This window comes from Dermacentor andersoni, chromosome 1, assembly GCF_023375885.2.
Source record: "Dermacentor andersoni chromosome 1, qqDerAnde1_hic_scaffold, whole genome shotgun sequence".
Classification (NCBI taxonomy): domain Eukaryota; kingdom Metazoa; phylum Arthropoda; class Arachnida; order Ixodida; family Ixodidae; genus Dermacentor; species Dermacentor andersoni.
Genome location: NC_092814.1, coordinates 161386875 through 161403060, shown reverse-complemented (window position 1 = coordinate 161403060; position 16186 = coordinate 161386875). Strand labels below are relative to the sequence as shown.

Here is a 16186-nt window from a genome sequence, read left to right as displayed (position 1 = left end):
CTTCTATCATGTTTCTTTCTTAAAGGGTCCCTGAAACGGTTTGGACAAATTTTGTAGACGCGTAGGGTACAGCTTAAGTAGAACATTCGCACCACAATTTAAGTGAAGCGTTACATATTAACGGAGCTACAAGCGTTTACAAGTTACCCTCCTCCCTAGCCATGCTTTTCCTCCTCAACTCGTTCGCCGAGCGATCGGGGCTAAGCTCCGCCTTCACTGGTTCTGCGGCACGATGCGACGTCACATCGTACACTTCCGGTTGTTTTGGAGCCCGCCCTCGCGAAACCTCTCCGCTAGCCGCTCTGCCGTCGACCCCAAGCGAGAGCTATCGAAGCAGCGTGCTTTGCGAGCATTCTGTCGTAACGCCGAACGTGTCTGGTATTCCGGTAATCACACACTAGCTGAAGTTTCGACGGAACGGTGGAGGCATAAACTCAAGCTGATGAAGAAATTTTAGCGTAGACGTACGTGAGCTGCCTGATCGGTTTCCACGGTCCAATCACCCGTTGGCGCAGAGCTTAACCAGCCAAAGAAAGAGCTAGTATTGCTCTAACGAAGTGTAAAACATTTTAAACATTTACAAAAACAAAGTGTTAACGATTACACTCCTGCGAAAAATTTACACCAGCAGCAAAAAAGAATCAATTTTGTTACTGCTACTGTGTGTAGTTGAGCTCTATGCCACCAGGTGGCTGCACCGTGCAGACCATTCACATTTGCGCTTCTGTTCGTTCCCTGAAACGACACGCAAGGGGACAGACACATCCTTGCGCTTGCGTTTACCCTAATACCGGACTCGCGAAACGCTATTGCGTTAGTAATCTTCCGGTGTAAAGTGACGGCCGCAATCGCGCAAATCCTAGCGCCGATCGGATAGCGGCAGTCCGATGCGCTGCAGCCAGTTAGCTCGTCTGCTGGCTTGCAGAGGGACACAATGTCGCAGCTTGACATATTGCCAGTCGCTACGTTTGCAGTCCACAACGCAAAAAAGTCGAATCATAGCGCTCGCTAAAAGACAGACCGTCACTGACGGCGGAGCTCTCGTCAAAGACGGAGCACGTTGTAACACAAGCAGACGACACTTGCTGTGTGCCGGAAGTGCTTCAGTGTACTGAAAAATATTTCTTGTGCATTCTCTTTATGTTACTTTCTTTTTATAAAAACAAGTTAACGAATATTCCAACTATTACGAACATCATTTGTTTACCATAAAGTTTCAAAAATTATTGATCACGCGCCCTGGTCAGCCAATCGGATAGCTCGCCCCACTGACGTCACATGGGTGATTTCCGTCATATGGGTAGGGGCGGCTTAAAATTCCGCCGAGCAGTGTGCTGCGATCGGCAGCGATGAGCATTTTTAAAACCTTATAATAAATTACACGGTTTACGCGGAGCACTTAGATGTGTCAATTAATGATCAGAAGGACCTACTCTAACGACTCAGTACGTTTGTAGAAAATCGTCAAAATCGTTTCAGGGTCCCTTTAAAAGCGGTAGATATACATGCATGGTGTCCCACGTAACTTAAAAATATGCCAGTGCCATGCAGCTGGACAGAACCAAGGTAATGTTATTTGTCGTGGCTTGGAGAAAGTAATACTATTTCTTGTATTTTGCCCAACTACATAATTGGAAAGAATGAATTAATTAATTTCCCAAATATTACAATCGGGGCAAAAATGTCAATCAGAAAATTGCAGGTCACCATAACAAAAATCCCGATCCATCTTTCTGTTGTTGCTCTATCGTGCTACTTAAGGTTTTTCAGAGCTTTACAGAGCCCCTGACCAGGCCACATAGCACATTTTGGTTATACGCTGCAAGTTGTTACGTGCCCTCTAAGGACCGTTCTACCACAATACTTTTTTCAAACTGGTTCATTAATAGCCGAGATGGAAATATTTCAGATCCGCGAACCGATGATTCCAGGAGGCGAGTGTCACCGACAACATAACGCTCTCTCCACTGGCCCCCGTCTAGCCTCCGCAAGTGAAATTCCTTTCCTACGTTCTCCCATACCGGAGCTGGAGGTTTGCGTGACGGATACGCCACCCCGCCCTCTTTTTTTTTTCGCTTTTTTGCTACGCAGCGCACTTCTGTTGACGGTCTCTCGCGCGAACTGTTGCGTTTGTCTCGTTTCGCGCAGCGCACGAATTTCAGCGCTGTGCACGAAAACAGCTGACTAGCGGTATAACTCAGTGCTACGCGAACACTGAGGCAGAGGTGAGCGGATAACAGAGCATGATCCCCCCGCCGGAATACGTTAGAAAATGACATAGTTTCGCTCTCAGCGCGCGCCACTGCACGACATGGGCACAAGCAGACGAAACGGAAGAACATCTCTGTTGCTACGGTACGAAGTAAAACAGTACGAACGAAGTAAAACATACACTCGGTTTGTAGGTTGTATTATTTCTATAAACCTTAATTCGCCTATGAAAGCACCACATCAAACAAATAACTACTGTTGCCTTGAATAATTCTCAAAGTCACGTGCCACCATGAGCGACGTCACAGCACTTCCATGTACGTGGTCGCACGAGCGGCGTTTGGTTTGAAATTTAGGCTCGTTCCGCGGCACGCAGGGACATAATACTTAGCAGACACAATCGTTAGCGCGCATTGTATACATTGAGCTTGTCAGCTAAAAATCGCCAGACCTGGTGAGGGGGCCTTTAAAGGAAATCCACAAAACATGAAAAAAGCTCGGGGCTCGGAAAAACTGTTATGTAGCACGTATTGAGCAGCAGAAAGATGGATCGGGAATTTTTTTCATATCTTCGGGTCAACATTGTCGCGCCGCCGCCGTCAATATCGCACATCTGAAATGTGGACAGGTTCATTCGCTTGCATTTAAATCAAATGAGCGACAATTATACCTGGTTAACTCATTTGTGCAATAAACTACCTAAGGATGCGAAATGTGCCTCAGCTTCTGTATTCTTTCATTATGTCAGAGAAGTGGTAGTTCTAGATCTATCTGCGCCTCCTGTCATGCGTAAGATAGTTCAACCGCTATAATAACTTACAATTTACCTTAAAGAAGCACGACAACTGAAACTGGACCGCGTCGCCCAGGAAGATGCTACTCGTTACGTGCACACATAGCGATGTTAGGGCAGGCACGCGCAGGCCGGCAACAGGAGATCGAACAGCGACGAACCGACAATATCAGTTCAGAATTTATCTTAAATAGGCGGGCTCAGTCCTGGTTAACCTCCCTACCTTTCCTTCATCATTTGCTCTCTCTCTATCTTAAATAGGCAATCGAATCACAACAAAAAGTGGACTGGATAGCCCAGAGCGTACAGTTTCCTACAATAATTACTAGAGGGAACTCTGGCACTGCGATCGTTCAGCCATATTGAGAATGATGGTTAGCAGACGGACTTGTCTGATCTTCGTGCTTGTGGCTTCAGACGCTGCTATATCTGCGTTCATTGGCCTTAATTTCAAAGCAATCTACACTTTTTTTTTCTAATGCAGAAGCCAATAAGACTCTGCGAACACGCATAATCGCCGATAATTGCAGTGGTTCCGCTTGTCCATGGCGTAATAGTTACAATATCGGGCTTCTGAGCTAGAAGTCCTGTGTTCGAATCCTGCCGACGGACAGTAACGTTTATTTAAATAGTTATAACGCACAGAACTCTCTTGAAAATGATCAGTTGATAAAGTCACTAAGCCGTTCGAAGCCAGAAGGACGACGTTTAGGCAAACCCATGTACTACTCACGCTGGCTGAAGCGCCCTGCCTGCAGCTCCCGCAGACACTAGCGCCACAGTCCCCTCTGGTGATTGCATGAAACTCTTATGTCACAGGGAGCTCCTCCACACGACGTCGACAGTGACGTTAGAGCAAGCATGCACAGGTCGGAAACCGGAGTGCGAGCAGCGACATCTCGGGACAATGTGCTCATCTACAACATGTTCAAAACGTTATTGGGCCAAACAATTGTTCATGACAACAGACAAACATTATAAGAAAATGAAATAATATGACAGAAAAAACATTATTTTACAATAAAATGTCAACTTTTAGCCAGAACATTGACGTCAGGAGATAAATAGTGAACGGTGCTCAATTTGCATTATTACTTACAGAGCGCACATCAAACACAAGACGAAGAGGAGAGACGTAACACGAGCGCTCGTGTCACGAGCAGCAAGCACATAGTGCTCAGAGCACATTAAGTATTAGGGTCCAAATCGTAAGTGTGCAAAACAATCCTTAAAATTAATTTGCGGAAAAATCGGAGAAGCTTCAGTCGTGCCATTTGGTGCGCTCGACCAAAGTGTCCCGGATAATGCACGATGCAAGCTTCCTTCAGATCCGTACACCTCAAAAAGTCACCGGAGTTGTCGATTAAATACGTCAAATTCCCGTTGCTTTTGCATACGTCGAGCGTTTACTCAATGTTAACAGATCATTCTACCGCGTAATAGAAGAGCTACAGAAGACTTCCAGTCTGCGAATAATTTGCGAACCTACAGAAAGGTGGATAAGGTGACCACTTGTTGGCGAGGTGAGTGACCATGCCGACAACAAGCACCTGCGCGTTATCTTCGCATGGTTACTCGAAGCTGCCCGTAATGGAGTACAAAGGTGGCATAACAGCCGCGTGAACGCTAGTCCGTATCATATAGGGTCGAAAAAGCAAGTGCAATTAAAACGCGCGGTGTAATGCTGAAAACGGCTGTTGAAAACTAGTTAGGATAGAAGACTTGTCAGCAGTCTTACTTCCCGATCTCGTCATGGAACAAAGCCAGCTGCGTGTTCTTGTAGCGCATCACGTTAATGCAGTACGCGGGGCCGGCGGGAAAGACCAATGCACCGCACCTCTACATTAGCATGCGCTAATACCACTCCGAAGGCCGCAAAGAAGGACGCGTGTTATCATACGCCTTGCGAAGACAAAGGGGAGAGCGTGAGCGAAGGCTTCATTTTAAATGCGTCCGCCGTTTACCTTGGCGTGAGGAGGGCATTGCAATGCGTGCGTGCGTGCGCGCGCGCGCACATACACCGGTTAGTGGCTTTACGCGAACGAGAGCAGCAAGCAGAGGACGCGCTCCGGCGCTGCCGGCGGAAGGCGGGTTCCGCCAAGGATTCTGCGGACGCGCCAGCATACATGCACGGGCCGCTCGACATGTACGCTGCTCCGTTATGCACTCTCCTGCTCGTGGTTCACGTGCGAGCTTGAATATCTGTCGGACAAGGCAGCTACGAAAAGAAGCCACGTTGAGATCATGCGGAGACGCGCGGACGACACACCCCGCAGCTGCTAATAGGTCCGCGCCTTCAAAAAGAACACGCGACGATGTGGTTTCGCGTAGTCCCCGAGACGTGCTTCAGCGCGGAAAGCGAACGCATTTGAAGGCACAACATTAGTGCTCCGATCCTCTCCATCGGCACGGAGGAAGACGAAATAAAGAGCAGGGTTTTAGCGAGAACATGGGCCACAAGCATGACGCAATGCGCCAGGAGGAACACGGCAGCGGAGGCATGCCTGTCTGGCGTTCCATGTGAGGGAAAGGGGGAGAAAAACATATCTATCTTCAGGTCAGCGACCCACTTCTCTTTTTCCTCGCGTCACCTTCTTTCGGCCGTTTCTTTCTTCCTCCCCGGCGCTGTGTACCCTGCCTCGCAAGGAGGGCCCCAAGCGTGGGAAGGACAGGTGCGTGCGTGCGTGCGTGCGTGCGTGCGTTCCCGCGCGGGTTTACTGAAGGGGGGGGGGGGGGGGGTATGATATTCTTGGTACAAGGAATCGGCCACCTCCCGATCGACGGCGACGCGACGTAGCGTTCGAAAACGAAGCGGGCGAATTGCGAAAGCGCAATTTCTCACCTGGTCCAGGTATGACTGAGTGGCGGCGCTCTCTTGACCCTGGTCTTGCATGTTGAGAGACAAGTCGAAGTTATCCATCGCCTGCGCAAGACAAAGAAAGAAGACGAACCAGTTAAGAGGACGGAATGCCGTCCCGGCCGGCGATCGAGATTGATCAGCGCGCTGCCCGGCGGATGGGCGCGTCCGCAAAAGCGGCACAAGGACAGCAGCGGAGCATTGACGAGTCACGACGTCGCGGCACGCAATTTTAAGGACACAGTGGGGTCGCTGCACTAGTAGCCTGTCCACGTCACCCGCCGATATCCCACATTCACCACAGTGCGTAATGTTGCTCAAAGAATAAACATACTCAATTAACGAGGCCCCACACGGCATCAATTCTAACAAGAAACAGTCAATAGTAACTTCTCGCAACCTTAGCAAAAGCTTCCTACTCTCATGCAAAAGTGACCACTACAACCCTAATACCTCTGACAAAACATGTTGTGAGACAAACAGCACATTGTGTGGTTAATCTACGACGCAGTCGAAAGTGCATGATGCATCACAAACAAGCATTAGTGGAGCTATTACCCCAGGCGCCAAGCACGTAGGAAACGCTTGTAATTTGGCGTGAAAACGCGGCTTAACCCCATTTCCGCAGCTTCACGGCTCCACGTCCCTCTGAAAGGCGTTTTCCGAGACCATCAACCTTTGCTTTTAAATGGAGCTCTTCTCTACTTGGTCGTATAGATCGGCAGAGATGGACACAAGGGAGCACCAACATGACCTAGCGAAGGTGCGGAGCGGCGGCAGCTCGGTGTTCGCGCCGTGAACGGAGCGCGGGAAAAACTGGCACGCGGTCGCGATTTCAGGATCCGGGGAATCGAGAAATGAGGAAACAGTCGGCGCGAAAACGGAAAATGTAGGGCGGCCCGTTCTTTTCGTCGGGCAAGGAAGGAGGAGAGCCCGCAAATAATAATCATCCTCATAAAGAGCGAGGAGGGAAACGAGGCCAGAACGGAGAAACTACGGCCGCAGCGCTGCCCATTGTGCGCCATAAGCGCCAGAGTGAACGAGCAACGGCACGTCCAAAGCGACACGCTCGGCTGAACGACAACATCATCAATCTGGGCTTCTTTTGTTTCCGAGACTTTGCTTTGTTCTCGGCCGAGCCGCGCGGTAGAGCAGGACGACGCAAGCTGCACCCGCAAACGAGACGCGCTCGTTTTCGCTGGCGCAATGGCCGCACCGACAAGCAGCCATCGCGCCACGGCTCGTGCAACAGGTTCGCCGGCGTGTCCCCCGCGCGCGCACCGCCGCTAAGCTTTCCGTCCGTGTGAGCTGTGTGCGATTGGATATCAACACGACTAACCCCACCGCTTCGTGCTTAGGAACGACCTGTCACTGCGTACAAACACTGTTGCGAATACGCGGTCCGGTCCCCCCACACGCAGTTTTCCCGACGATCGACAAATGTGGCTTCACTCGGCATTGTAAACAAGGTAATTGGTTACAAACTTGATTAGTGAATTTTTGTTAATTAGGCGATTGTGCATCTTCTTTTTGTGTGTGCAAGCAATGTCCGCCTCTTCGAGTAAACCAGCTCATGTACTAGAATTGTGCTATCTGTCACAGGCAATTTAAAAAAGAATTTTTTTGAAAGCGTTCGCTGAAACACTCAGCATATACGATACGAAGCGTGACAAGATGATTCTTTCCCCTTCTAGATTAATAAAAATACGCTACTTCAGTTACTGTAGAACCTCTCGCGCGTCATCAAAATCATCATAGCATATGTTTCTAGAAATTGCCGGCTAGCTTTCAAGTGGCTGCACATAGCTCGCGAGACATCCGAGAGCGGCCTGGAACATTCAAAACAGTCTTAGAGCCGCACGATCCAGCTGCCGGTTTATCACTGTCGGAGCATTAGCAACCACGAGGTCATGCAATTGGAGAATGACAGGTGCCCAGCGACGTATACGGGAAGGCGCCAGCGTCCCCGGTGCCCTGCCTTACTTGCGAAAGACGCACGCATTAGGTGGGTCAAAAGGAGTCGTATTTCCCACGGCGGACAAAAACATGCGCTTCATGAAGCGCGGCGGCGGAGAAACTGCGCCGCCGAGGAAACCCGGTCCGATATGGAACGGGACAATGAAGCCCCTCTCCGAGAAGGGCATCGGGGCCCGATTCAGTGCCTGAAGAGTTGCCGCGCGGCGAAGGAGCTTGTTTCGCAGCAACAACAAAGCGCTGAACAGGGGAACAAAGAGGACAGAGACATGATAATCCGAAGCCTTCCAGTTAATAAGGCTAACTATGTGATACGCTTATCTAGACAAGGTTACGATGACGAAAATAATAATAAATATATAGTAATAACTGACGATGATGGTCATCAAGAAGCGACGCCTGAACATTGGGAGATCGACACGGCAGCGGAGGGCTTTATAGTGATTCTGAGTGACCTAACGCGAATCTCGATCTTAGGTGACCTAAATCTCAGCACAGTACAACTTCAGTTAACTTGACGGGACCGCAAGAAACAGTTTCCCCAATCGAGAGTTGATTCGTGTGAAACGCGAACATATCGGCGCACTGCCGGCGCACGGCGAATTTGCCATTGTTCTTTCTAGCGATTTTCGATGAAGTGGTATTTCAACGCAAGCGAGCACTGACCGAATGCTGCAGCGAAGAGGGTTGCCCAAGCTCACTGCAGCGCGTTTTATCACAAATCCATAAACAGTACACAAATAACCCGCAAGTGGCTTACTAACGACGCGGCTGCAGGAGCAAAAATATGTACTAAACTGGCGCTAACTTTGGTTCCGCTATTTGTAAAGTTCTCTGCTCATCTTTTACCTGTAGCGTTAACACCGCGTTCCAATTAGCGCGCGCGGTGCACGTGCAGGGAGTATTTGCTCGACACGGTGTATGTGGCAAAGCGGTAACGATATGCTAAAACCTTGCTGCAGCCATCGAACGATAAGAAAGAAGGGGGGGGGGGGGTGCGGAGAAATAAAGAAGACAGAAAAAGCAGAACCACGTACGAAAAAAAAAAAGAAGAGAAAAAGACAAGCGCTCACGTTCAATATTCTATAGCCAGGCCGAAACACCAACATCGTGCTTCCTTCTCCTTTCCCGTCGAATTTATTTCTGCGTAATCTTTTTTTACCTTCTCTTTTTGAGCTAAATTCTTTCGGATGCGACCAACAAACAACAGGTGCTAAAGCGTGGAGAGATTTAGCCGAACGTCCGTGATATCGGAGACGGAGAAGAAAACAGCAGAGATCATGGTGCCGATGCCGTATGACACTGCATTCAGCCATGGCAATTCTTGGTGAGATAAATTGTAATGCTTATCTGCTGTCTTTTTGCTGGCGACAGATGCGCTCGACAGATGGGACGCATCTGCCGAAGAAGCGGCGTTGCACGAGTGAGCGTCGTTCAACATGAGCTTATGCATGAGCCAAAACAATTAAGGCAATCTCTGCGTTTCTGCAATACACTCTAAGAAAAATCCCGGGGAAAACGGAAGTAACTGAACAGTTAGTCCTAAAAAGCGCGCTTTCGTCCCTCAAGGGACTAACTACATGAATGTGTGCGCCGTGCACAAATCTCGGAGAGTAAATGTTTAGTCCCTGGCCGGAAAGTTAGCAACGGCAGTAGAACGCCAACAGTTACCTCCCATGCACTCCGCTGTTTTCGTCCGTGTCGTGGAGTGATGCGGCGAAAACGGTAGCGGCTATAAATCGTGAATAGTTCGAACTTCGTGCACTGTCTATTGAACTACATGTAAAGCAGCACTTTGCCTCTTCGTGAGAAAATTGCGTGAAATTCAAAAGCTGGAATGTGAAGAGCCATGCCCTTCGTGCGCACACCACAAGTGAGTGATACACATTAAACGCGCAAGTCATTGATATATAGTGCTAGATTTTCTTGGTCAATAGTACCTAAGTTACTTCCATTCCAAGAAGATTACGAACTTAACTGAAGCGATGTGTAGCTCAAGCAGGGCACGCTAAGCAACAGAGAAATTGGCCTTCTCTGTCGTCTTGGGTGCCCCACGTTTGAGCTCGCTGCATGTATACATCGTGTAGTGCCTCAGTTTAAATCACCCTAAGAATACTCGGGCAGATTTTTCTTTTTTTTTTTCGCAGTCGCTTATGGTTCCAAAGACACTCAACGTTGGACTCTACCCACATACCATACATAAAATGCCGTGTCACATTTATATTGCCGCGCCTGCGTTCCGATCCTTAACCCTGTCATAATATCCTGTCCTGTCAACGACCTGCCGTGGTTTTGAGCGTGTAGTTGTGTCCGCTCTGTAATATACCTTCAGTTATGTTTTCCATGTAATACAGAAGAAAAAAAAAAAAACCTGACGTGGTGAAGTGGTTTGAGTACCTGACTTGTGAGCGCGAGGACGTGAGTTCGAATCCAACCTTCGGTTACTTTCTTTTTTCAGCACAGTAATTTTTTTACCAAGGTATAAATGCCTAATTTCATTAGTTCCACCTTTGCGGAGCATTGGAAAGAATGACCGTTACTCCCTTGAGGAGCATCGGAAAAGGGCGACTGTTAGTCCTCGAAGGAGTAACCGCATGGGGAGTAACAGGGGAGAACACCCTTAGGGTGTCCGTTATATAGATAACACCCAAAGGGTGTGAGTTATAGATATATTTACACCCTTTTTCACTTTTTAGGGTGTAAATCATTTCACAGTGTAAGGGGGGGAATCGTTGTGGCAGATCAGTTCCTCCCCTAAAGGCGTCACCTCAATACCCTATTTCCTCCTTTTCTTCTTAGAGTGTATATACTGTATTCATTGTCACCATTTCAAAAATAAAAATAACCACGCTTCATTCTGAAACAACGAGCACAGAATACATAAAAAACAGGCAATTCGATATGTAGCATACAAATATGTCGGTGCACCGAACAATTGACAAAGCAACATACAGTATCAGATAGACGAAGACCGACAGTGTTTATGGAGACCAGCAGTTTGCACACCGTCATGTTATCACATCAGCGAAATGAGGCACAAGCATCTACAAGCAGTACGAACAGATGCGGTCTGTGATAGCAGGGCGGAATACCTTGTTTTCCTAAACAAAACAGCATGTACCGCAAAACATACTCCGCTAGTGCGACAGGAAGCTTCAACGACGGCCAACCGGGGCGAGTAGGCACAAGGACACCGATGCACAGCGACAGGCGCACGTCGGCGGTCGCAGCTTATCAGACGCTGATAAAGGAACGCTAGTGGAATATAATCTCAAAATGTCAAGCTTTCCGAGCCGCTGCGGGCCTGGAAGGGCATCAGTAAGATAAGTCAGGAAATCATTTTATATCATGGCCTACAGCGTATAGGGCAACATGGGGCTAAGTGACTAGGAGAGAAGGGTCTTAACACCTCCGCGAAAAGCCACCCCGTCTAGTACTCCGACCCCTAGGGCTGAATGCGCAAAAGATTGCGGGAGCTGTGGCTTTCTTCAGCAGGCGCGGCAACAACCGGAGCCAGCAGGCGCAAGCCACCATTGCATATATGGCGAACGCACGGAAGCATACCAGCCGCGGTGGCGCAGTCGCTATATATAGTCTAGCATTCTCGTCCACTATAATATGATGGTTTCCTGACGCGCACGAAGTCGAGGCATGCCGGTGGGCGTGGAATGCAAGACACTGAAGCAACAGCACTACACCGACGGCATTTCTGGTCACGTGAGCGGTCCGTCATCGCTGTCATCTGTTCTCGGTGACACAATGGTTATGGCAGAGAGGTCAAAGAGGGCATCAGCGCTCTCATGTCTGTCACGCCATAAGCCCGTACCCAATACATTCCATTTCACAATATTTAAACCGGCCGTTTTATCAGGCTCCACTAGAATCGATTGCTACATGCTTCATAGTCCCCTGTGCAAGGCCCCTCTCGCTCATCCTTTGCGGCGTAACCATGGTTTAACATGCTTATACAGCATCCTACGCAATTTGCTTCTACGCTCATTATGACAGCAAGAAAATTAAGTAGAAATATAGTACCGTCACGGGCTCCTCAGATAAACGTACGTTTCTAACAGCATCCGACAAATTAAAGGCTCAGGGGGCGCATCTATATCAGATGGTGATGATGATGACGTGGCGCAGAAACCACGTACTTCTGTAGTAAGATGTTCACAGATTTAGGGCTCGTATACTCCCTCGAAAAATCAGCCATAACCAAGCACACGTCATTCGGGGGAAAAAAAAATGAATCCCTCTGGCTAACAATCAGAGCCGCCTAGAACTGTGAACAGCTTCGAACTATTTTCCTTCCCATCTTCATTTCTTATGAGCAGTGTCCCATATATTTATACATGTTTTTTCTTTCCTCTTTCTTGTCACAAAACGAGCAAGCAACGCAGCGAGGACTTAATCAAGAAAGCGTAGAATGTGCATTCATTACGAACCGTTACTTGTTATTCGAAGAGCCTTCTCTTTCCCTCCCGTAATTCAATAGTGGCACAAATGGCGCGCTATTTGCATTTCTCGCTCCGACAGCACCGGCGCAGCTAGCGCCCGACAAAAGGACAAAAAACATGCGCACAAGCAGGCACAGTGTGCACACGCACACTGTGAAAAGGGACGAGCGCAGGGAAGGCAGCTGCACGGAATGAAGAGGAGGAAATGGGCTCCGCGCGCATGTGTCACAAATGGGCTCCGGACCATTTCCATGCCAATAAGAAGGACTGCAATCAGCCCTTTGTGCAGCCTAATTGCGGCTGCAGTCCGCGGCTTGTGACGGCTCCGAGTGCTAGCGACGACTCACGTGAAGACGAGAAAACCCTGCCCATCGATCGAATAAGCCAAGAACAAGCACTGCAAGCCGACCAAAACGCAAACACCCTTGACTACGTTGCGGGCGACTGTGCCGCACCCACAAGAAAAGCCCTACGCATATATATACACGGCAGATGTGCAGTGCATTCGGCTAAAGCCACCCGTTAAGGTGCTCCTGCGCGTCCCCGTGTTTAAATACACGGAAAGGCATCGTTAGTCTTCGTTTTGTGTCGCTGCGCGTAAGGGTTGTCACTCGACGCGTAATACACGCGTTCGAAGAAATGGTCCGACATAAACACGCGCGAGCATTCTGGCGACCAGAATGGCGAGCAGCGAATGAAGCGCACCCGAACAACCCCTGCGCAAGACAAAGAAAGCGTCACATTTTCGTGAACAAGACCGGCGGAGATTCGCTAAGTGCGGCCCATTAGGTCTTGCCAAACAATACGTGACGCCCCGGACGCATAACCTAGAATACTGGCACACACCTTGGAGCAGCGGGCGGCTCGGGAAGTGGGGCAAATTTATTCCGGGCCGAATGCCTAATCACGTTGGCTGCCCTCCCCTGAGAAGCAGCAGCAGCTCGTTCGAGAGGAGGAGGTTCCTTTCATTCCGCTGGTCTGTCAACAAAGGAATTCCGCGCTGGGTGCTTGTTTATTCGACGACGCGCTGTCTTTGACATGCAAATCCTCGTTGCCAACGGATCGGAACGCCATTCAAATGCAAAGCGAACACTGGCTCACCATGCGCAGTACCCGAGGCACGAAAACAACCAACGCCTTGCCAATCGTGTCTCGGCTCCCGCGCACAGAAAAGCCCGAAGCCAGTTGGTAAGGGCCCACTCAAGGAGCCACCGCTACGCGCGAATGCTAATGCGCGCCCCTATTTCCGAGCTCCTCTCGCCGTACGACCATGCGCTCCGTGCCGGCCGCCACGCGCGGGCCACGCTCGGCGCCCCACGCGCGCGCCGCGGAGAAACAATAACGTGCGCGCGCGACAGGTGGCAAGAACCGCGAATCCCGAATGGCCGCTTTTGCCGCGATCATCCCCCCCCCCCCCCCCCAACGACGACGATGCCAAGAGCACGCGCCAGCTTCGTTCGCACTCCGCGATCGTGGTGGCATTCTTGTGCCGCCCTAGCCAAGCCTCGACCATCTGTTGTCCACTGACACAAGACTACGGCCAGAGAGAACGCACCAGTGCGCGCGCCGGCCCCCGGGCGAAGCCATTTTAAAAGCACGCGACGGCCGCCGCCAACGAGAGAGGGGAGGGAAAAGTGGCGCCTCCTCATGTCTCGCCACCACCTGCCACTAGACTCCGGCGGCTGCGCGCTCCGTGCACGATCCGCGGGACATACAGCAGCGTGCACGCGAAGGCATAAAAAAGCGCGCTGTAATTAAAGCAACGGAGTCTTCAGAAGAAACTAAGCAAGCCCGCCGCCATACGCCTGTTTTCATCAGCACAGGCTCATCAAACAAAATAACATCTGCAACCGCTCACTAATTACAAAATCGACTAAACCGCTTACTAGCTGTTTCGGCTGCCAAGTAATTTCAGCGGAGAAATATTTATGCCACAAATAATAGCTAATCAAGCATTGCTTTTTGATAAGATCGAGTAGCGCGTATTGCTGTACAATGCCAAATTTTCCGTTTTGTTTGCACTATTTTCCTGCTTGAATGCGTTAAATGCGCATCTTGCGGGGTCTTGTTAGCTTGTTTACTGTTCATCTTTAACCAAAAAATCATGGGCCGTTCTCGATTTCTCGAAGCTAACCGCCGGCCATTGCTTCAACAGCCGGAAGCGGCCGTCAAATCCCAGCGGTGGCTCAGTTATGGTATTAGTCAATAGCTTGGGACTCGGGAGTCGCTATCTTCGTCGCTAAAGCGTCCCCCATGTAACCTTTCGGCACAAGAAGAATTGAGGCGACAGCTTACGCGAAGCCGTCAGTGAATTGCGTAACAGACAGCACCCCGTGAGCGACGATTAGCACACCTCAAATGTTGCGATGCTCGTGACACAGTTGTTCTAACTCTGGTACCTAACACACAGTGATGTGGGGAAAAAAGAGCAGCGACAGTGCACTTCTTCCGAGGGTAAAATCGGGAGCGGAAAGGGAAAGCTACAGAGGGGGGAAAGCTTCATTCCAGAAGCTGATTGCGCGCGCTAGCTGGCAGGATTCGTTAGCGCCCAAAACGCGCGAACAGCTCCCGCATCGAGCAGAGAACGGCGCCTGTGCAGAGCATGCCCGCTCAGAAACCGCTTCATTTACGACGAGAAAGAAGGCCCCCAAAATATCGTCTCCGGTATCGATTGGCACGATCAATAGGCTCAAAACGCTTCGCGGTCTCCAAGCAACTCGTTCCAAACTCAAACGTGGCACCACGTGGTTTAATGACAGCCGTGTGCAGGGAGAGCTTCGATTGCCACCGGCTGCCAAAGGCAGTAGAAGAACGAACGTATTTAAAAATGACCGGCCGCAAATCGTTGTTGTTAGTGCGTGGCCGCAGCGCGGCCGGCCACAACGTATGAAGTGATCAGGAATATAGCGGAGAATGTGTACACGCGTGTTCTATCGACCAGGAACCAGGCGAAACAAGCGGAGGAGACCAAGCCGCGCTGCTGCCATTCCGGACGGGCTCGCCTCGCGCCGTCCGGAGCGACGACGCGCCGCTATCGATTCCGAAACGTGGGCCAAAGCGCGATTAGGGAAATGAAAACGAAGACACGTCCCTTGCGGCGCTCGCTCGCGAAGGGCCGGCCTGTGATTACGAAGAGGGACAGCGGAGCGGTACAGAGAGAAGAAAGGCGGAAAACTCCGCACTTCGGTCTCGCAAGGGGCACCCGAAGAAGGCGATGCACCAAGCTATCGAGAGGCTAGGTCTTGCGGTTTCTTCTGCTCTCGAAGAGTTACCACAAGAGTAGCCAAGGCATGGACAATGAACGGAAAACAACAAAACTACCCTTCCGGATATCTTCCGGCATGAGTGCTTCGAAGATCATTGCCTAGTTTGAATCACCTAGTTTTGAAGTAATCATCGATGAGGACCGTTAAAAAGAAATATGAACGGAACTAACAACTCCTCGTGAACAACTATTTTCTGTCTGCAGCGCGCTCAACATCGAACGCTAGTAGGAGCGGATACATCAATACCAAACCGAAAACATTCCGGCAGAAGCCCTCTCACAATGATTGTCGAGGTTAATGCGATTAGCATTCAAGCAATGAAGTGGCACACCGTTTTGCCACTGCTGAAACGCGTCATGACTGAACCGTGTACTGACAGTACTGCAGCCAAAACCCTCTTTCGTGCGTCTCTATGGACATGCTGCGCCATCTAGCGGCGTGCACGCTATGTCCCCCTCCTTTTGCGAGGCTTCCGAGATTGCGCCGATGCGTATAACTATTCGTGCGTATAACTATTTGAAAACAGCGCTAACAATGAAAATTATCCCTCGCTGTCCGCGGGCATTTTTCGAGCAGTGCTACAACGTCGGGCTGCGGTGAGGAACTCCCGTGACGAAGGTTCGATTCCGCC

General features: G+C 50.0%; 1 protein-coding gene across 8 annotated transcripts in view; it reads right to left on the bottom strand.

Moving 5' to 3' along the window:
* The window catches only part of LOC126547124 (TOX high mobility group box family member 4-B-like), a 764451-nt gene that overhangs the window by 94116 nt on the left and 654149 nt on the right, over positions 1-16186 (bottom strand). For all 8 annotated transcript variants that reach the window (XR_008608964.2, XM_050194994.3, XM_055062672.2 and 5 more), the window contains one exon: positions 5847-5927. Coding sequence is in view for 7 of the 8 variants with exons in the window: in XM_050194994.3 (XP_050050951.1) it covers positions 5847-5927 (81 nt within the window). In the remaining variant the exon portion in view is untranslated. The remainder of the gene's footprint in view (positions 1-5846; positions 5928-16186) is intronic.